The 22,187-nt window shown below is 36.0% G+C and overlaps 1 protein-coding gene across 1 annotated transcript in view; it reads right to left on the bottom strand.

Annotated features, from left to right (window-relative positions):
* Nucleotides 1-3,073: 3,073 nt before the first annotated feature.
* Nucleotides 3,074-22,187, bottom strand: part of LOC132126450 (A disintegrin and metalloproteinase with thrombospondin motifs 9-like) — a 41,581-nt gene continuing 22,467 nt past the window's right edge. The window contains exons 26-39 of the mRNA XM_059537700.1: nucleotides 19,730-20,005; nucleotides 17,411-17,572; nucleotides 16,504-16,680; nucleotides 11,893-12,060; nucleotides 9,726-9,902; nucleotides 8,082-8,252; nucleotides 7,670-7,864; nucleotides 7,248-7,374; nucleotides 5,657-5,751; nucleotides 5,414-5,508; nucleotides 5,121-5,254; nucleotides 4,883-4,974; nucleotides 4,140-4,244; nucleotides 3,074-3,436 (exon numbers count right to left, since the gene is read on the bottom strand). Of these exons, the coding sequence (XP_059393683.1) occupies nucleotides 3,347-3,436; nucleotides 4,140-4,244; nucleotides 4,883-4,974; nucleotides 5,121-5,254; nucleotides 5,414-5,508; nucleotides 5,657-5,751; nucleotides 7,248-7,374; nucleotides 7,670-7,864; nucleotides 8,082-8,252; nucleotides 9,726-9,902; nucleotides 11,893-12,060; nucleotides 16,504-16,680; nucleotides 17,411-17,572; nucleotides 19,730-20,005 (2,064 nt within the window). The 3' untranslated portion in view covers nucleotides 3,074-3,346. The remainder of the gene's footprint in view (nucleotides 3,437-4,139; nucleotides 4,245-4,882; nucleotides 4,975-5,120; nucleotides 5,255-5,413; nucleotides 5,509-5,656; nucleotides 5,752-7,247; nucleotides 7,375-7,669; nucleotides 7,865-8,081; nucleotides 8,253-9,725; nucleotides 9,903-11,892; nucleotides 12,061-16,503; nucleotides 16,681-17,410; nucleotides 17,573-19,729; nucleotides 20,006-22,187) is intronic.

The raw sequence follows: 22,187 nt of genomic DNA, 5'->3' as shown, positions 1-22,187 counted from the left end.
GATTTATGATTTGATATATAATCATTTACAATAATAGCTTCAGGCATTCAGCATTACTCAAAGTGACTCATATTACTCATATTTTTCTGCCATATTTAAGAAAATATTGACCTATTATCTAGATAATGGCCTTGTTGTTTTCAAAGACCCTTTTTAATTATTAGATTATATGCATTTAAAGGTACATAAAGACAACACAAATAAATTAATCTGATAATTGTATAACCATACTTAATTTAAAAACAAATATTCCAATTGGCATCAATTATTGTGCCAATAGATTTTAATGTACCAGTGAATTATCACCCCAATAAATACACAGTAATACAATATACACATAATGGCAGTGCAGTTATTAGTGAGACATAATTTGCTATTACAATAATTATACAATAAGTTATGAAGTGGATAAAAGCTTTCAACTGGCATAGCTGAGGTAGAATAAAAAAATAAAAAAATCAAACCCAGCAAACTTGAGGCATAATTTTGATGCATGTCACCTCTTCCAGACTGCTTCTGGCTACAGACTTGTTCTGATATTTGGCTGTGTTTGATATTTGGAACACCTAAATTAATTTACAACATTTGATTCAAATGTATTAAACCATCTCAGTTTTCTTTAGGCTAAACACTTTGTCTCAAAATTTACTTCTTGGGCAATGAACAAGATGACCAACTTCATACTCTCACAATAAAATGTACAAACCACAAAGCTGTCACTAGGATGGTAACCTATTTTTTTTTTTTTACCTTATTTACCCCTAGATGTTACTAGCTTAAAGGTACATACAAGTACCTAAACTGTACTGTTAAATCTTGACAGATTTCATCCAGTGACAATTTAGAATTCTCATTTCGTAAACCTTTATCTAATTCCAACCATGCAACCTACAAATTCCTCTCTTTTGCTGTAAGCAGACTTCTCTTTCCCCTTCTCAGATATTTATCTGAACACTCCCACTAAGATTTTTCTAGCTCTGTCAGAACAAAAATCTGAACACAAGTTCACATCTCGTCTCTATAGCCTTCTTTAGACCGGTGAGTTGATGGCTAAATAAGCTGCACTTCCATCTACAATAAAAATACTAAACTCACCAGACATGACATCATCTATAAAATTCAAGAAGGCACTGAATCACTGAAATTTTCACAACAAATATACCATTCATAGATAATTAGGAATAACATACACTACTGTTCAAAAAGCTTGGATTTCAACCATTTTAACCATTTAACTGATCAAAAGTAGTGCTGTCAAACAATCGCGATTAATCACATTCAAAATAAAAGTTGTAGTTTACATAATATATGTGTACTGTGTATTTTTATTATGCATGTATGAATACACACACGTATATATTAAATATATTTACAAATAATATATTATATATATATATATATATATATATATATATATATATATATATATATATATATATATATATATATATACTGTACAAACCCGATTCCAAAAAAGTTGGGACACTAAAAATTGTGATTAAAAACAGAATGCAATGATGAGGAAGTTTCACATTTCAATATTTTATTCAGGATACAACATAGATGACATATCAATTGTTTAAACTGAGAAAATATATAATTTTAAGGGAAAAATAAGTTGATTTTAAATTCCATGGCATCAACACATCTCAAAAAAGTTGGGACAAGGCCATGTTTACCACTGTGTGGCATTCCCTCTTTTTTTATAACAGTCTGCAAATGTCTGGGGACTGGAGACAAGTTGCTCAAGTTTAAGAATAGGAATGTTGTCCCATTCTTGTCTATTACAGGCTTCTAGTTGCTCAACTTTGTCTTCTTTGTCACATCATCCTCTTTATGATGCGCCAAATGAAAGATCTGGACTGCAGGCTGGCCATTTCAGTACCCGGATCCTTCTTCTACGCAGCCATGATGTTGTAATTGATGCTGTATGTGGTCTGGCATTGTCATGTTGGAAAATGCAAGGTCTTCCCTGAAAGAGACGACGTCTGGATGGGAGCATATGTTGTTCTAGAACTTGGATATACCTTTCAGCATTGATGGTGCCTTTCCAGATGTGTAAGATGCCCATGCCACACGCACTCATGAAACCCCATACCATCAGAGATGCAGGCTTCTGAACTGAGCGCTGATAACAACTTGGGTTGTCCTTGTCCTCTTTTTTACGGATGACTTGGCATCCCAGTTTTCCAAAAAGAACTTCAAATTTTGATTTGTCTGACCACAGAACAGTTTTCCACTTTGCCACAGTCCATTTTAAATGAGCCTTGGCCCAGAGAAAACACTTGCACTTTTGGATCATGTTTAGATATGGCTTCTTTTTTGACCTATAGAGTTTTAGCCGGCAACGGCAAATGGCACGGTAGATTGTGTTCACCGACAATGTTTTCTGGAAGTGTTCCTGAGCCCATGTTGTGATTTCCATTACAGTAGCACTCCTTTATGTGATGCAGTGCCATCTAAGGGCCCGAAGATCACGGACATCCAGTATGGTTTTCCGGCCTTGACCCTTACAAACAGAGATTGTTCCAGATTCTCTGAATCTTTGGATGATATTATGCACTGTAGATGATGATAACTTCAAACTCTTTGCAATTTTTCTCTACGAAACTCCTTTCTGATATTGCTTTCAACATTTGATATGTTATCTATATTCTATTGTGAATACAGTAAAGTTTATGAGATTTGTAAATTATTCCATTTCTTTTTTACTCACAATTTGTACAGTGTCCCAACTTTTTTGGAATTGGGTTTGTAAATACATGTAAATATTTTTGAAATATATACATGCATATGTGTGTGTATATTTATATATTCATAATGAATATACACAGTATGCACACATATATTATGTAAACAAAAACGTTTTATTTTGGATGCGATTAATTGCGATGAATCGTTTGACAGCACTAATCAAAAGTGACAGTAAAGAAAAATATAGTATATACAAGATTTATATATTTTTTTTAAAAATAGTTCACAATATTACTGTTTTACCGTATTTTAAATGAAATAAATTGGCAAGTATAAAAACCTCTTTCAAATATATTTTAAAATCGTAAGAGATCACAAAAAATAAAAAAACTTATCAACAATAAGCTTTTGAACAGTATTGTATAAATTCATTCAGCTAAATAGATGCCAAAGAACCTATACTGGTATTCCATCACTCATAATGGCTCATAAGTGAACTGTATGGCTGTATATAACTGTATGTATGTATCATGCACATATCATTTAGATTTCCCTTTCAAATAAATTAAGTCTGACAGTAGAAATAAGTATTTAGAAACAGGTCATACACTTTCCTCTGGTTTGTCTGGAGACCTGAGCAGTACATCTGCCATCATGACACTTCAACAAGAAGTCCAGGGCTGGAGGCAGGAGTACATTTTCCACAGTAACCACCACATATCCCAGAAACTCTACTGCCATCCTGTGGATGCAAGAAGAAGTACATGTAAAGTTTCCTTATTTTATAAAACGCGCTAAAAAATAATTGAGAGAAATTCAAACCCCAAGGGCATGAAAACACACCTCAACTGACTTCAGCTAAAGATACAATTATCTCTCTGCATGTTCTCCAAAGTTCTTGATGTAGAATAGTGGATCGTTTTGAATCAATTCTGTTTAATCTCTTCCAAAAACAATCCCTCTGCTGACTTCAAGAAATACTGGATCTACACAGCAGCTGCTCATTTGTGTTCCATCAAAAGGACAGTTATACCAAATAAGATAAATAATGTACTACATGTGCTTAAAAACAAATTATAAACCAAAAAAAGGACAATATACTTAATTTACTATTCATTCAGAGTTCCAGGTTCCAGGAACAACACATGGTCTGGTGAACATTTACACATTTTACTCTAATCATTAGACCTTCTAGTTTACATTAGCTAGAGTATCTTTTGTTTTATGAAGTTCTTAAAAATGCTGTTTTCATACTACAAAAAAAAAAAAAAGAATTATATTATATTGAAAAGGAAATGTTGAATTACAACATCATAATGGCCTAAATAGAAATTGTATAAATTTGTTATAAAAATGTATTACAAAGAACTGTATAAATACATGATTTTATGATTTAAATGAGTTTCTTCAGTGTCCTTTAAGTCAGTACATAGTGGTGGACTTACCTGAGACCTGTGAATGTCAGCTGTGGCGTAGTTCCCTTGGGAAATCCACCTAGTGCTTTCTGTCACCTTAAATCCTGTTCCTGAGAGGTTGATCCTGAACCGGCCCTGAAAAGAAGAGCACATTGTTTGAGTAGTCACAACATTATACCTCCTAGCAACAGGTGGCAGAAGTAGGACTTTTAACCTCATACTCTCTGAACACTAAAATCTGGATGAGTAAACTAATCAAAGACAAACATGTCATTCATATATTTGTTTATATAGAAAGAATACAAATGTTAAGCTTTTCGCACTGCACTTAACCCCTGATTATCATCATTATTAATCCTGGTTTTAACTCTGGATAAAGGAATGTTTCATAAATATGCTTTAGCAGGGGTAGCACTTATTTATGCAATTTAATTAGCATTTATGCACTGTTAAATGACGCAGTGTTTGAATGTTATGGCTAGATGCTAAGCAACAGACAGCCAATTGCATGTCTCATATTCACATGCTTTAAACAGTCAGGGAAACGCTGCGTGTTGTATAAATAGCAATTTCAAAGTTGAAGGGGAAAATGTCAAAAAGAGATGTAAACTGAATGAAGAAGGAGGCAGAGAAGAGAGTCCTCTATAGCCCGAAAAATCCACTAAGGAAAATCTACATAAAGTTGGCAATATATACCGAAAAAAATGAGGAAGTCTTTATTTAAACAGGTTTGAGAAACGAGTGTCAAAAGCCATGCGGGGTGTGCTACCTACCTGTGGGCAGCGAGCAGCACTATAGCAGTCTCCTGCTGTTGCAAAAGGAACCCTATGCCCTTCGTGGATAAAGGCAAATTTCCAATCTGTGGCTATGCAAATATAAATAAATGAATGAATGACATTTATACATTTAAGGTAGGCGTATTAATGATTAAAAGGGCAATGAATAAATGAACAAGAGACCAGACATTTTTCAAGAATAATTTCTGGCAAAATGTGTGTTAGCTAGGCTTACTTATAATGGTCATTGTGTCGAGGTCCATTCTAACTCTTGTGAAGGTAGAAAGACCAGCAGCTGTGTAGTCTCTTCTACACTGGCAATCTTCTCTCCTGCTTAGGTTGAATGGGCACTGTGTGGGGTCCATCAGCCTGGACAACAACACAAAGAACAGAAAGAAATGTTGTTTCTTTGATGAAAAAATAAAGAATATAAATATATAATACAAATGTATTTTGTAAAAGCATACAAAATAACGCAATAATGCATATTTATACACTCGTAGTGGAAGCCAAAGGGTTAAATGTAACCTGTATCCGAAGACCTCAGAGAAGTTCTCTTCTTCTCCGGTGATCAGCGTGATATACTCCTTAGGACTGTCAGTGTTCATCTCTGAACAGTAGATCTGAGGAATAGAGGAGGTAATGTCTAAACTAAGAAATTCGTTTAAATCGGGAATTCATTATTTGTGCCAAATAACAAAGAAATGTTTCAAAGAAGAGCTAAATGTCATGTTAACAGGAATTCAAATGAGACCTAAAAATGAATCTTACTTTTAAAAGTTTTCCATCAATTTTCAACGTCTGTTCACCGTCAGAGACGACACCTTTCTGGAGCTGTACATCTCTACAGTTAGTGGGGAAGTGGCCTGAGAATGAGAGAGGAAAAGAGTTTGTATGGTACGGATCACATCTGATCAGTGGTCTGTAGCACGAAGTGAGATGAACAAACTCAGAGTAAGTTTTGAGTTGACAAAACCCGATAAAGCTAACCTGGTTTAGATCAGATTCAGTGGGCTCACAAAGTTGATACAAACTTTCACTGTCACCTAAGAGTTTGTGATTAAAGGAGTAGTTCACTTCCAGAACAAAAATTTACAGATAATGTATTCACCCCCTTGTCATCTAAGATGTTTGTGTCATTCTTTCTTCAGTCGTAAAGAAATTATGCTTTTTGAGCAAAACATTTTAGGATTTCTCTCCATATAATGGACTTCCATGGGCCCCCGAGTTTGAAATTCCAAAATGCAGTTTAAATGCAGCATCAAAGGGCTATAAGAGATCCCAGCAGAGGAAGAAGGGTCTTACCTAGCGAAATGATCAGTTATTTAAAAAAAAATATTACAACTTATATACTTTTTAAACTCAAACGCTTGTCTTGTCTAGCTCTGCGTGAACTCAGTTTGTTTCCTGTTCATGACAGTTAGGGTATGTCGAAAAACTAATCACAAAAAAAAAAAAAATCAAAATCAACCTACATCACACCGTTATTTTTTTTTTATTTTTTTTTTTTGTAAAGGGCTTTAACCTTCTTTGCATGTTCACTTTGTAGACACAGGGTCAGTATTTATTTAGTGATGTAGGACAATTTTGAAGTTGTTCATCTCAGTCAGGACCACTCTGTTTGAGTGTGATTATTGTAGAGATCGATCAAGATTGATATAACTTTATATTTGGTGGCAGACATTGCTCTGAAGGTTTCAAATTCTGAGCTATCCACAGACAAACATCGCTGAGGTTTGAACCCTCCAAAGCCTAAGCAATTGTAAGATATTTTATATGCAACAGTTGTATATTGCAGTTGAGTAATACAGTAATGTGAATAAATATGGACAAATTTAGCAGTGAGCTGGATAGATGATATACCTCTGTGGGCAAGCAGTTAGTGATCATGTATCTGCATAAGGAGGAGCTGGGGATGGAGGAGGGTAAGCACATGTCTGTGCAAAAGACTATTGGCAAGTGTGAGTACGGATGAACTTAAATATCTTATTAATTGTAATGGGAGGAGTTACGGTCAGCTGATCGTCCCTGAGGTATATTATTATAACTATTTCGGCTATTTATATTTTATCTTGCTCATACTTTAAATATTTATATATATATAAAAAAACTGATGTTATTTCATTTCAAAAAAGTTTAGTACTGGTAATAAAAAAACAGAACAGAACAGTTTAATAATAACAGTAACAATAGTAGCATATTATAATAGTAATAGTAACACTATAACTTTACAGCAACCTGAGATTTTTTGCGACTTGGTGGCAAACCTTTAAATTCTACCACTATATGAGCATAAATAAACTATAAGGACATTCATTGTAATTCACTGTCCTGCTGCTACTACTACTTCATTGTTACTCACAAGAAGGGCTGAAGCAGGATTTCCGTTCCTCAGGTTTGGAGGAGGGACATTTTCCAGAAACCTCGACCTCTGCTGATATACACTGGACTTGTCTCTCTGTCCAACCACTTCCACAGGTTGTAGAGCACTAATATACAAAAAAAGAAGAAAAAAGAGGTTTTTAAACACATTATGGGTTTAGTAATGACATTTAGTATCATTTTGAATCTTGTATAATTATTCAATTAAGTACATATTATCATCAGTCCAGATCTGTCTTAAATTCAGCAAAACGACATATTATAAATTTTTCTTTTCTACTTTTTAAAAAAGTTTTTATTTTACTTGTACAAAATGAAATTTGTGAGTTAGAGTCATTCCTAAAAAATGTAAAATTGTATTATACGATTTCAAACCATGAAGAATTACTTTAATAAACTCACAGGTCCCCATATACCCACTCTCCAGGCATGTGGGACAGGACAAGGCAGCCGAAAGCAGGGCAAGATGTCCTCAGGAGGGGTGCCGGGGCAGTCTAATGAAGAGTTAAGACTATACTCATAATGATCAATCCCAGCGTGAACCTCACTGCAGGACACCAGCCTCCTCTGATACCCCAGGCCACATGTGACTGAGCACTAAAATGAAAAACAGCCTTGATGGAAACAAAACCCATTCTACAGTGTCTAAATCTTTACTGTAAATTGTCCATTGGTGAATCATAAATATGCACTTTACAAATTGCATCCATTTATTTATTCAGTATAAGTACTTATTTAGGATTCAAAGCAACTTAAACTGTCAAACTGTTTTCAAATATAATTTTCAAAATAACTATTATTTCCTGTCTCTCACCTCAGACCATTCTCCTGTAATCCAGATGAACTCACAGGGTTGTATGTTACAAGGTTCCTTATCAGCCGGTTTTCTTTGGTTCATGCAGTATTCCTCAAGCACCTCATCTTCTTCCTTATCCAAACACACCACTGCTCGAACCTTGTGCCCAGAACCACATGTTTTGCTGCACTGAAGGAAGCGATATCCAGAAAAGTGATCATCAATTTCAAGCAAGCAGGATAATATTCATACTAATTTGATCAGCCTATATAAGGAGTGAGAGGAAATGACATCACAATCTTGTATATGTGTATGTGCACCTTTCTATACGCTCTGTGTTTTAGAGGGCTTAAAAGCAAAGTTCAGCTTTAGCTGTTAATATAATGAAAGATGAATGCTGAACTGGACTGGAATCTTTACTATGGGGTTAACTCCAATGTAAAGAAAGTAAAAGAAGTGGGAAGAAAGGGACCTGTTTCTGGGAATTCTGTCTGTCATATGCTGGAAAGTGTTGACAGTGAGCAGCACCAAGCTTTGTGCGAAGCAACTTGGCCCCTCAAGCATCCGACAGGCAAAGTGAGCTAGTCTAATAGGCTCCAGCTGCCTGTGTCTGCTGCAGGGGGAGAAGTGGAGGTGTTCTCTAGAGCAGTGCACTCAACTAATTACACTTCTTTTAAGTGCTGTGATTTCATGCTGCTAGATGACCCAGATTCGAGTCTAATGGAACAGTTTTTGTTGTCTGAAAAGTTTTTCTGTAGACCAGTGGTTTTCAGCCTTTTTGAATCAAAGACACCCCCCCCCAACGGTCAAACACAATATTTAAAGGCCCCAGTAATTAGCAGAAATACTGTGATATATATTATTAGCAGAAACTGGAGGTGATGCTATAGGGAAATTAATCACCACAATTCATTTTGTGAGTTCTTAAGGTAGAGTTAAATACATAAAATGTATATAGAATATGCAAAAACATAGTTAAGTAGATATCTAAAAAAGTGTATTAATTACTAGCCAAATTTAACTATACTGCACAAACAAAAATAGTAGATAAATGTTTCGCAATGTGGTGGCATTCTTCTTGCTATTTTTAATGTTTGTTTGTTTTTTGTTTTGTTTGTTTTTTTTTGTAGGAAAAAATTGAAGACATAGTTTGTCCAAAAAGGGATACTTTGCCCTGAAAGGGATAGTTTGCCCCAAAATTCTGTCATATTATTTCAAATGTGTGACTTATTGAAGAATGTTGGTAACCGAACACTTTCAACATGTGGACTGTTCAACTGCAAGACCCGCTGACTAAAACAATATAGCATGGAACAGCCAGGATCATTTTTAATATAACTCAGACTGGATTCATCTGAAAAAAGAAAATCATATACACCTAGGATGCTTCGAGGATGAGTAAAACACAAGCTAATATTCATTTTTGGGTGAATTTACCCTTTAAATTATGACAGGATTTTTTTGGTGAACTATCCCTTTAAAGGAAAAAAATACTTCCAGAACTGAGGACAATAAAAAAGTAGGCGGTCACTGCTGTGCTTTATTGCATTTTGCCCATAACATCTGAGAGAGAACGGTTTGAGGTGCATTCATATGCTCATACACACACTTGCTGCTGCTCATGCACATTTATTTCTTTCTCACACTTTGTCACATATTCACCTCTTGCCAGTCTCCTTTGCCCCAGCTGTAGTGTGAGACACAATCGGTGACCCGGCATGGCTGTGTAGAGGGCGGGCGAAGGAGATGGGAACATTTAGACTCCTGCGTCCTGCGCTCATCACCACTGACACAAGAAACCTCACGATGCTGCAGCCCATTTCCACAAGACGATGAACACTATGGAGAACGACACAGGTGGGTTAACGGAACTCATCAATTATACATTTAGATAATCTGTTTACATACTGTAAGCCTTAGCAAATCACAGCTGTCCTCTAGTTTGTTCAGATAGTAATTACATCCCTTGAAAGTCATAAATCAAAATGTGATGACAGGATTACAATGAGTCGTCTGTTGAGAGGTTTGCACAATCCTGTTCTGTTATAGCTCAGAAAAGTGCTGCTGTACCTGAACGTATGTGCACGACTTTTATTTTTTGCTGGGGCTACTGAAAAACCAAGGATAAGGTAAAATGTTGAACTAATGTCTTCATCATGCATATTCTAGTCTTTTCCAGTTTTGTTAATGTGATGAGCCTAAGTGGGTTTTTCAGTGCATGAATGCCATCCAAATGCAAGGAAGTGAAAAAGGAGAAGAAAAGAATTCAACTCTTCCATAAAAATAACCATTAAAGTATTTTTGCCAAAGAAATTCTGCCAGTTTACTTTCAACTCTCATTTTACTGCATCATCAAGCCTGCTTGTGGTTTAAAGAGAAGATGAAGTTTGACATTTAGCTAAAATAGCAGTGAAACTGGATGAAATGAAATTCGATGGAATTGGGCTCTTTGAATTTACATTAGTTTAAATATTTTGTGTAGATCATGCAGAGTCATTTGTTTATGTGTGTTTGGTTGTTGATTGGAAAGGTTGTTGAATTGCTTTTTGTCAAAAATATTTTAAGATAACAGGCAGAGAAATTCTGTGTATGGGAGTAATTTTCATAGAAGAGAAAGATTTTGAGTGCTACTGTATCCTATTGGGAAATATCGTCCCCTTTATAATGATATTATAATTATAAGGTTCTATCTGACATTTTTGTCAAAATTGAGCTATTCACATATTCTTATTCTGTGACAACTTACATTATGTGATAGATTTTTTAATGTTTTGACCATTTTGGGACTTTTTTATTTAAAAAACAAAAAAGTTCTATCTTTACAGTCGAATGGAATGCAAAAAATTTGAAGCTCAAAATCTCAAAACTACTCGGAATGCAGATAGAACCTAAGAATTCCAAGGGGATGATATATTAAAACAGTGAGTGATCTCTGAACACATCTCACGCTATGAATATGTTTCCACTGGAGAAACAGAGCAATATACATTTAAAAAGACTTGTTAAATATATTACATTGGTTTTGGTGGGGCAGTATTGAAATGATTGAGCAAAAAAAGTATGTAGTAAAAGTATGAAGTAAAGTGAAGATTAATTGAGGGCTTTAATAGATTTCTAACTGTGAAGTTGGGACATGTGTGGAATACAAATACATATATCTTTCTGCATATCTGCTTTCTTTCTCTTCAGTTATTTACTACACAGACTGCTCCTGTAAATCTCTAAAACTTGATATATATTTACATTTCTGATCAAAAGTTTATTTTCAGAATTTTTTTTAAGAAATGAATTCTTTTATTCAGCAAGGGTGCAGTATATTGATCAGAAGTGACAGGTAAGACTTTAACATTCTTACAAAATATCTCTATTTCAATTAACACAAACAAAAAAGTTATTTTTATTTTATTTATTTTTTTAAATGAAAGAATCCTGAAAAAGATCTATGAAGGTTTACATAATACAAAATATTACGCACCACAATGGTCTTGAGCATTTATATATTAATATAAAGTATTATTATTATTATTATCAATATTAATATATAATATATTTATAGATGCAATTTTATATCCATATCAATCTTATTTTCAAGATTTTATCAGTATTATTATTATTATTAATAAATGTTTCTATGAGCACCAAACCAAGGATCATGTGACACTGAAGACTGGAGTAATGGCTGATGAAAATTCTACTTTGTCATCACAAGAATGAATTACATTTTAAAATATTTTAAAACAAAAATAAACATCACGGACCCTACATATTTTTAATGGTAGTCCTTATATACACGCACACATTGTAATATATAATAAAGTGTGAGTTTTACCTCTCCCCAGTTTCCCGTCTTCCACTTGGGGCACCTCCCACCTCTGCAACGCCTTTGCTTTTGTGGGAGGGGCAGGTGTAGGCAGTTCTCTTCTGGGATTGGCTGGCCCGAGTGACTGACACAAGTCACATTGCGGTACTTGTAACCTCTCCCGCAGGACGCAGAGCACTGCAAGAAAGGGAAAAAAACTACAGTGAAATCCAACTGCTTGATAAACACAAGCCTAATTAGTGTTTCATTTGAGGTGATTATGTTTGATTATGAAGCTGATTATGTCTAAGTATGTGAGTTTATGGGTAAGTAAACAAAAGAATAGATCAGTCATGTGGTAATCATTGTAATTATGTTCAAATTTATTACCATTGTGACAGCACATCATGTTATGTGAAGAATTAGTATATAGACTTTTACAATATAAAATACCAATAACATAATACATGATATACAATTGGAGCAGCATAAACAAATCATTTTGTTTGTACCTCAAATACTATTTGCGGTATAAAAAGAGGAAAGGAAGTGTCTCTGAATCATAATGAATGATAGTTGCTACATCCGCGTGCCGAGCTGAAGAAACAGTGACATATTTTCTGGCACCAACGGATAAAGGGAAAAGAGAGAGAGGCTTCCCTGGACCCCAGGATGGGAGAGGAACGGATAATCAAAGGGCCCCGTAGAGGGAGGATGGATATGATGCGACAAGTCTGAAGTTGAACGAGTCCATTCCCAGCATGCATTTTCGAAATACAGGAACTAAGAGAACAGAAACTCCCCAACTGGATAATGTGTTCCTGGGGATACTTTTTCAAACAAGTCTAGCAAGTCAACACAGTTGTATTTAAGGTGATGGAATTCATTTTGAAATAAATAGGTCTTGGGCAAACGGTTTAACATTAATATATATATATATTTGCTTTTACAAATATTTACAGTACCAAAGTATATATAATTGGTTCAACTGATTACATATGCAAAATTCAATACCGACAACCTGGACAGTTGCAAAAAAAAAAAAAAAAAATGTATATTTTTATTTTTTTTATTTTATTTTTTTTACATAAAATTGTATAAAAATACACTTTTATCTTTAAAGCAAGACCTCCATGTACCATTGTTATAATGATCCACTTTAATAATTCATCCAAAGCCCTAAATATTGATTCATAATAAATCATACACTTGCTTACTCTGCCTCAGAATGTTACAGTGAGTGTTTATGTGTCACAATGTGTAATATATATGTTCTTTTAGGGATTCTATTACAAGTGTAAAAGTTGCATGCTTAGTTTTGCGTGAGTGTTTGAAAGTCTCTTAAGTTGATATAAAACATCAATAAGCATAGATTTAATACATTGTATCTTGGTGCTAATTTCTGTAATCAGCTCTAAAACTGATTTTAGGCTGGTATTTTAATCATTGACATCTGAAATGAGTTTTTAGGGGCCACGTCATTTAGTTTATCATAACTTATATCATTTCATTTGTTTTCACATGGCAAGGCCTTTATTTCAGTCGCAGTTAAGGTGTGGAAAGCTGCCATACTGTTGGTAAAAGAATGCACCACTGATTTAATGAGCACAAATGACCAACTTTTACACTCAAAAGGATTCCAATGCAGGGTAATTTACTTAAAAAATCCCTTCATCTAAAAACCACCCACAATCCTGAAACGCACAAGCTTGAGTTTGCTTCCCAGAGCAAAACTGTTTAACCAAATGTAATCAAATTTACAACAGAAAAATAAAATACAAATTAAAAGCATATGGGATTTCTTTGTCAAAAAATAACAAAACATGTATATTTGTTATGCTAATAAGACATGTTCAAAACAAATATTCCAATTCATGACATCTGAATGCAATCAAAACATATAAGTTTAACTGTAATGCCACCCTTCAGTTCATTGATCATGGCTTTTTAGACCATGCAAAATTGCCTTGTTTTTCCTTTAAACTGTTGCCACAAATGATCAGTCCAGGAATGGCAATGTACTTGGCCACGTGCCTCACTACATTCCAACGTGAGGACTTCCAAGTATCAAACCGCACACATATCCAGGCTGCACAGGCCTCCATGCTATCTGGGGCCATCTCTCCTGCCGTTCATTCTTCCCATAAGAATAAAACTCTTTCTGAGAAGTGCGTCCATTCTGATTAGATGAGCTAGGAAGGCCGGTAAAGACCTTCCCACACATCAAAGGCCATCCTTGGCTCCCCATGCCCTTGTTATTTTGATGTATGTTCACTCGCTTGACTGTGACAGTATCACCACCATCAGGGCTGGTTAATATCCTCTGCCGTCAAAAAGGAAATAGACAGCGGTAATACACTTCTTCTGTAGGTATTGAGGTGAGTGAGCACCAAAAAACAACCCCCATTTAAGGATCATTAAAAAAGGTAAAAGATGTTGAATACTCAGATGATAAATGAAATAAAAGCAGCAGGATAACACAAAAAGGTCATACAGAATTGGAAGATTGACACACGAAACACTACATACTGTATTAAGCTCAGTGATTTTGTACCTTCTTTGATTTGAGAACATATGCTTAATCTGCAAAAAAAAAAAACGAACACCTTCAGAATAATTCAAGACATTCAACATTTAAAGTAATTTTCTTTTCTAGATCACTAATTAACAAATCAACTAGTATTATTACTTAATTACAAAAATGTGCCTACTTTTCCAAACCGCATCAATAATCATAAAAAAAGAAAAAGAAAAGCTTGTTGTTTAATTTGACCATCATCATCAAGAGGTTCAAACAAATATGGACAAACATATGGCAGCAGAAATAAATACAAATACATGCAATAATATACAGAAATGTTCATGCACACCTTCGTTAATACTGCCATTTGATTTAAACCATTTAATTTTCAGTCTGTTTACATTAACAGACCATGTCATGAAAGGGAATAGCACCATAGACACTATAGCACCATGACGTCTTTGTAAAAAAAAAAAAAAAATTATTTTGTATACATACAGTGCTGTGAAAAAGTAAGTACACCCCATGAAAAGTGTAGTATTTAGGACAGACATTGGATTGACAATGTTAATAGATAAAACAAATTATAATTTAATGAATCATACTTTTTATAATGATTTGTGCCATTTCTTTTTTACATCACTGTATGTTTCTTTAACGTTTAAATATATACTATTATATCCATGAGAGATTAGAGATCAAATTAAGCAATGAATGGTTGCTTATGAATGTTATAGAATATCTTAGCATGTGTTATCACTGTCCACAAATATAAAGTGGATGGAAGATGTATTTGGGGCTCTTCATTAAGACTGAGGTAGACACAAGCAACTGGCCAACAAGCACATAAAAAAAGAAGAAGAAGAAAAGAAAAAACTGGCCTTCCCTGGGTCTGAGGGGAAATGCAATGAGGAATTTTACACAATAGACCAAACCTTTTTTGTTGTTGTTGTTGCTTAATACACACACACACACAAAAGAGATATTACTGATTTTGTAAATAACCTAGAAAAATATTACAACTGCAGAACAAATCAACAGACAAAATGACAAAAAAATACATTTGATTTCAGATTAGGTCGACACTTTTTGCATTTACTCAAAATGAACTTCTGTAATTTACCTTAAATATACAAAAATATAGCAACTATAGACAGAGTTTCACATAAAGTCTCCCTTGTACTGAAAAAGCACCATCATAAATTTAAAAAAGGTCAATGGCTAGCTGAGTTCATGTGAGGTATGGTTGAAAATAATGAATTATGAAGATCGATAGAAAAACCACAGAAAGATTGTTTCAATATAATAAAGTAAACTGCCTGTGGCCAGATGTTTTAGCTCTGAAGTGAAGCAATACAAGCATTGCTGCCCATGTATTCTAAATATTATATACAACCATACTGTGCTTTGAACACAAGCCACAGCAAAGGGCATCACAATGATTTGTATTTATCCAAAGTACAGCTGCATTGGGCAAAAGAAAGCTAACAAAGAAAATTAAATGGGGAAAAAAACAAACAAAACAGCATTCGACCAAAGAGATGCTCACTTTTTCAGTCAGGAAATAAGCCTCTAAAACAATATTTAACTGCATGTTTGGTTGATCTTTAAGTGCAACCGAAAGCAGAACCTGATTTTACCAAGTGAGACATGTTCCTGGGACAACATCTTTGTTGTCCCTGGAACAACATTGTGATTAACCAATCAGCTTTGAAGAACCTGTTTATAGATTTTGTGAAGTTTACGCTTAAAATCACTGTTTGGTGCTTGTACATCAGTGTCATTCATCTATCATTTCCCCTGATTTTAGGGATTACTCATGGTTAAGGTTAGGTTTAGGTGTAGGGATATGGTCAAGAATACATTTTTGAAGTAAAATGTTGTTCCACGGTCAACAAAATTTGTTGACCTAGGAACACATCTAACTCAGCAAAATCAGGACGTGCCAACCGAAACTCACTAAAAAGCAGCAAACATTAAAACCAGCTATCTGCTTCCTCGAAGGTCAAACCATTTGAGTTTCAGTTTGTTTTCTTCATGTCTTGAGCGTAAAGAAACATTGTCATGTTGTGAGAATGAGAACTTATGAAGGGAAAAAGTTAAAATAGTTACGAGCGTACCAAGCTCCATTTGTCTGTGCTCCAGTGAGGGTTAATAGAGCAGGACTGAGTATTGCACTGTTCTCGGTCGGGTGGTTTGTCAAGAATTTCACAGCTCAGATCGTTAAAGCGCTCCCCGTTGGGCCGCTGACAAGCGACCAACCGGGTCTTTATCCCTCCTCCGCAGGATTTTGAACACTAGGGAGGCAGAAACAGAGTATGGGTGAGAGAAAAGAAATAGTGAAAGTCTGGCTTTACTAACAGATTGCATTTTTCTGAGAGCACATTTTCAAAAGTTGGCTTGGACCACTTATATTATGTCAAAATATCATAATCTCTCTTGAGTAGGCACACTTCTAAAGCTTCGTTCAAAGAGACAAAAGACAAAAGCTTATCCTACTCAAATATGCAAGAAATAAATTTTACAAACCAGTTTTATATGTGATTAAAAATGTTTATGCATGATTAAAATGGAAATCGTGTAATGTAACCAAAACCTGTCTTACTTAGCTAATGGATTGCATATACATACATGCATTTTTTATTTGTTTTCTTTTATACAATATAAACATTTTAAAATGTAACTGATTTCTGTGTAAATTATTCCAGTCGTCAATGTTATATTATCCTTCATAATCAATCTTGATGCTCAAGAGACATTTCTTATTATCCATGTTGAAAACAGCTGTGCCGCTTAATATTTTATATTTTCAGGATTTTCAGATGAATAGAAAGTTTAAAAGAAGACATTTGAAATCTTTTTTTTTTTTAACATTACAAATGTCTTTACTGTCACTTTTGAACATTTTAATGTGTCCTTTCTAAATAAAATAATATCTTGAAACAAATCTTAGTGACCTCAACCCTTTCAACAGTAGTATACATTTGATTAAATGAAACCAATTAAATTGAATTGAGAGCATCTTACCTCACTCCAGCTGCCATAGAACCACTGAGGGCAGGGGCCGGACTCACAGGAGCGTTGCTCTATGGGTTGAGTGCTTTCATCACAGCTGTTGGCAGGGTAGCCGTTCTCATCCTGACATACCACCACACGCCTCTGGAATCCTCCGGCACAGGTACTTGAACACTGAGAGGTGTGAAAGAAAGTCACAAGATTCTTCAGAAATTGTAATATTACCTAAACTTTAGAATTATATATATATATATATATATATATATATATATATATACACGCTTTGAAGTCCCGATATGAATCAAATGATTTGCGACAAATGCTTTGAAGTCCCGATCTGAATCAAATGATTTGTGATAAACGCTTTGAAGTCCCGATCTGAATCATATGATTTGTGATAAACGCTTTGAAGTGAATTGTTTTGTGATGCAATGGTTTAATTGATTCAGAGTTTCAAAAAGATTAATTCCAAGATTACAGTGAGATTAATCTAGATTAAAAAATTTATCTATGCCCACCCCTAATATATATATATATATATATATATAAACATACAGATGTAATGTGACTAATGGATAGTAATATTCAAAGTATCATTAATTATATCTGTGAATAATTGAGCAGTTGTCGCTCATTTCCAAATCACTCCACCGGCCTCGACCTGTTCCTACGGCTCTCGGCCCCGCCCCACTCATCACAATATCCTTATTAAGTGAAATCAGAATCATTCAGTTGTTCATGATTACCATTACTTAGAAGTAGAGGTCTTCATGATTACCATTACTTGGAAGTAGAGGTCTTCACGGGTCCAAATATTTGTGCCCGAACCCGAAAGAGACCCTTAATGTACTACACCAAACTAACCCGGACCCGTCTATTATTTCAAAAGCTGGACCCGGACCCATGTAGATCCAAAAAATGCCTACCCGGACCCAACCCTGGACCAGTCTATTATTTGAAAGCTGGACCCAAACCCGCCTGGAAGACACAGACCCGACTGTCACATATTCCACCTTAAATTGACAAGTCAGTAAACCTGTTGCGAAAAATACAACTTTTTGTCTTACCTAATTTAAGGAGCTGTAGTTTTTCTTCCTTGTACCTGACTGTCTGTGATGCATTACAATCCTCCGACAAGAAAGTTATCCATCTTATTCCTCTCGTTATTCCAAGTCCAAGCTTAATCCACTCATTATTTCAGCTTTAAAAGTCCACTTGATGTCACAGTGACGGATGACAAATTCAACTGTGCACATGTACATTCTGACTCAAGTTAACTCGCATAATAACTTAGACTGTTTGCCTTTTTGAACTATTAATGATGGCTCGTTCAGTGCCATGGCCGCTGACGTTATTTATTTGCTATCATCTCTGTGCTCTCTGCCCTGCGTCGAGTCTGAATCTGACCACTAAAACTTTAAGAATAAACGGTTCATTTATATTATTATAAAAATGGGAGAAAATGTAAAGCGCGGTTTGGCGGTTGAAGTCATTGCGTCCTTCACTGGTTGCCATAGAAACATGACACGCGCTTGAGACTGCACATGCGGGCTAGCTGGATCAACCTAAAATATGCTTTTTAATGCAATTTGAGCGTCATAGAAAACATTCATGTGACAGTTCACCTCAGATTTTGTTGCTGATTTGAAATATATTAAATATAAGTGTGTCAAGTCTGCAAGTATTATTTCCATGCGTGTACTTGCATTAACTCTGAGTCTGCGCACTCTGCTTCTAACAGCAGAGAGAAAGAGAGAGATCGCTTTCTTTTCCTAATTTTACAAGTTGCAAGTTACAAAAATCACAAGCAGTGTCTGATCACGGCCGGGTGTTCCCCAAGTCCGATGACTCCGATCACACGGGTATTACACAAAATGTTAAACAGACCCGGGACCCGAAGTAATAGATTCGGACCTGACCCGGACCCGGCTTATCATTTAAAATATAGACCCAAACTCGTACGGGTCCCGAGTCGACGGGTCTCGGGTGCACTGTGAAGACCTCTACTTGGAAGGATGCAGATTATAAGTAGCTATAAAGGAAACATTTTTCGAAAGGTCTACAAATACCTACAAAACAAAAAGGAAGAGCTTTCCAAATACTGCACAATATTTAGCTATTCTTTCAACTCTAAAAACTATTTAAAGCAATGATATCATGAAGGAAACAGGAGCATTTATCAAAAAGAGGAAATGCTGCTGCTTGGATGACTTCTTAGAGAGTTCATGTACTTGTGGGCTCAACACATCAAATTTCATTCTGTTCGAGGACTATGGAATATATCAAATATCAAAGATGTGCAGAGACATAATCATTTTTAGAGGTACTTACCGCCCCCCATGGTCCAGTCCTCCATTGATGTGACTGGGGTCTGCCAGCTCTGTTACGGTCAGTTCGTCCGGCGGGAACTGTTTTTTTCCGAGAATCATTGTTAGGTGAAAAGCCCCCGTGGTCGCTGGAGCGAGACGGACACTGGGGCATGGCACACTCCTGCTCTGTTGCTGGTTGATCATCTGGGTCACACTCACTCATTTCCACAACTTGATCACTTATGTTCATGCACACTACTTGCCGTGTAGTCTTACCCTGACCACAGGACACGGAGCACTGTAAATACAGACACACACACGATTGTAAAGAAAACACATTATACTGAACAATAACACCATATATAAGATGATAACCTACCACACTTAAGTTTAACCTTAAAACTGACAGGATTTGTATTTCTGAATGAACTATTACTTAAATTAAAAGTGGAAGAAAAATAGTCCCCTTAATTAAGTGTGTTAGACTTTTTCAAATATCTGAATGTCCTGATTTAAAAACTAAAAAGCAGGATGACACTGGCCAAAGCAATCATGCCACACTAATTCTTGTCTTCCTGTATAAATGTGAACAGTATGCACACCGAACCCCATCTGCAAACAAGAGCCACACAAAATGAACTCTCATCAGTTTCCAATTACAAGTGAGCTCTGAACAACAAAATGAGAGCAGAATGATCAAGGTCAATGGTCTATGATATTAGGCTGTAAATGAAAATACAAATACTTGTAGTATTGAAACAATGTTGGCTAACCCAGTGGTATGTTAATAATGCACAAATAAACTGAATAAATACAGTGGGGTCCAAATGTCTGAGACCACAATATGTAATTTAATCTTGAAAATAAACAAAATATTTAATGATTTTAAAAAATGTATAAAAAAAAAGTATGCACTATTTCTAGGTAACAGATTAAATAAGTTAATTTGTGATCCTGACCATGTGAACTCTCTCTGCAAATGATTTTCAAGTTCAAGTTCAAGTCTGCTTTATTGTCAATTTCCACATGTACAGTACATACAGAGAATCGAAATTGCGTTACTCTCAGACCCCGGTGCATACAGATAACATTAACATTAAAGCCTAAAAAATCTAGATCAAATATAAATGTAGATACAACTATACAATAAGGGAATGTAAAAAAAAAGGCATATAATAAAATTAAAAATAAAGTTAAATAAAGCAGCGCAAGGCAAATGACAGATATAGTGCAAATCAATGAAGTGAACAGTGCAGATAAAAGATTTTTAGTGCAAAAAAAATCCCTTATTAAAAATCTCTTATTAAGTCTGATTAAAGTGACAAGTGACAAAGGGCTCAAGAGCAGTTATTTTATTTAACTGACTGATGAGGTAGTGGAATGACGTCAGTTCCATGCCGAATGAGGTAGTGAGCAGACCAATGCTGCACAAAGTGACTAGTGCATGCCATCATATAATTAGTGTGTGTGTGGGGGGGGGGGGTTCATAGTTCAGTGGTGCCTGGGGCAGAAGAGGGGAGGGGGGGCAAGTTCGGGAGGGAGTTCAGCTTCCTGACAGCCTGGTGGATGAAGCTGTCCTTCAGTCTGCTGGTCCTGGCCTGGAGACTCCGCAGTCTCCTCCCTGATGGTAGCAGGCTGAAGAAGCTGTGTGATGGGTGAGTGGGATCACCTGTGATGCAGAGGGCTTTGCGGGTGAGACGTGTTCCATAAATGTCCTGGAGGGAGGGGAGAGAGACACCAATGATCTTCTCAGCTGCTCTCACTATGCGTTGCAGAGTCTTTCGGCAGGACGCGTTGCAGGCGCCATACCACACAGTGATGCAGCTCGTCAGGATGCTCTCGATGGTGCCTCTGTAGAAGGTGTACATGATGGGGGCCGGGGCTCTGGCTCTCCTCAGTTTGCGGAGGAAGTAAAGACGCTGTTGTGATTTCATGGCCAGTGCTGCGGTGTTTTCAGTCCAGGAGAGGTCCTCTGTGATGTGCACACCCAGGAACTTGTTGCTGCTCACTCTCTCCACAGTCGCACCGTTGATGGTCAGAGGAATGTGCTGAGTGTGTGCTTTCCTGAAGTCTACAACAATCTCCTTTGTCTTCTCCACGTTCAGAGAGATATTGTTGTCACTGCACCACTTGGCCAGGCGGCTCACCTCACTCCTGTAGTTTGTCTCATCTTTGTTGCTAATGAGACCCACCACAGTAGTGTCATCTGCAAACTTAATAAAGAGGTTGGAGTTGTGTGATGGTGTGCAGTCATGGGTCAGCAGAGTGAAGAGGAGGGGGCTCAGCACACATCCTTGGGGGGCCCCAGTGTTCAATGTGATGGTGTTGGATGTGTTGCTGCCGACTTGTACTGCCTGAGGTCTTCCAGTCAGAAAGTCCAACAGCCAGTAGCACAGCGAAGTGTTGAACCCCAGCTGAATCAGTTTGTAAATGAGCTGTTGAGGGATAATTGTGTTGAATGCTGAACTGAAGTCTATGAA

This window comes from Carassius carassius, chromosome 44 (genome assembly GCF_963082965.1).
Source record: "Carassius carassius chromosome 44, fCarCar2.1, whole genome shotgun sequence".
Taxonomy (NCBI): Eukaryota; Metazoa; Chordata; class Actinopteri; order Cypriniformes; family Cyprinidae; genus Carassius; species Carassius carassius.
This window is presented reverse-complemented; position numbering and strand designations above follow the sequence as displayed.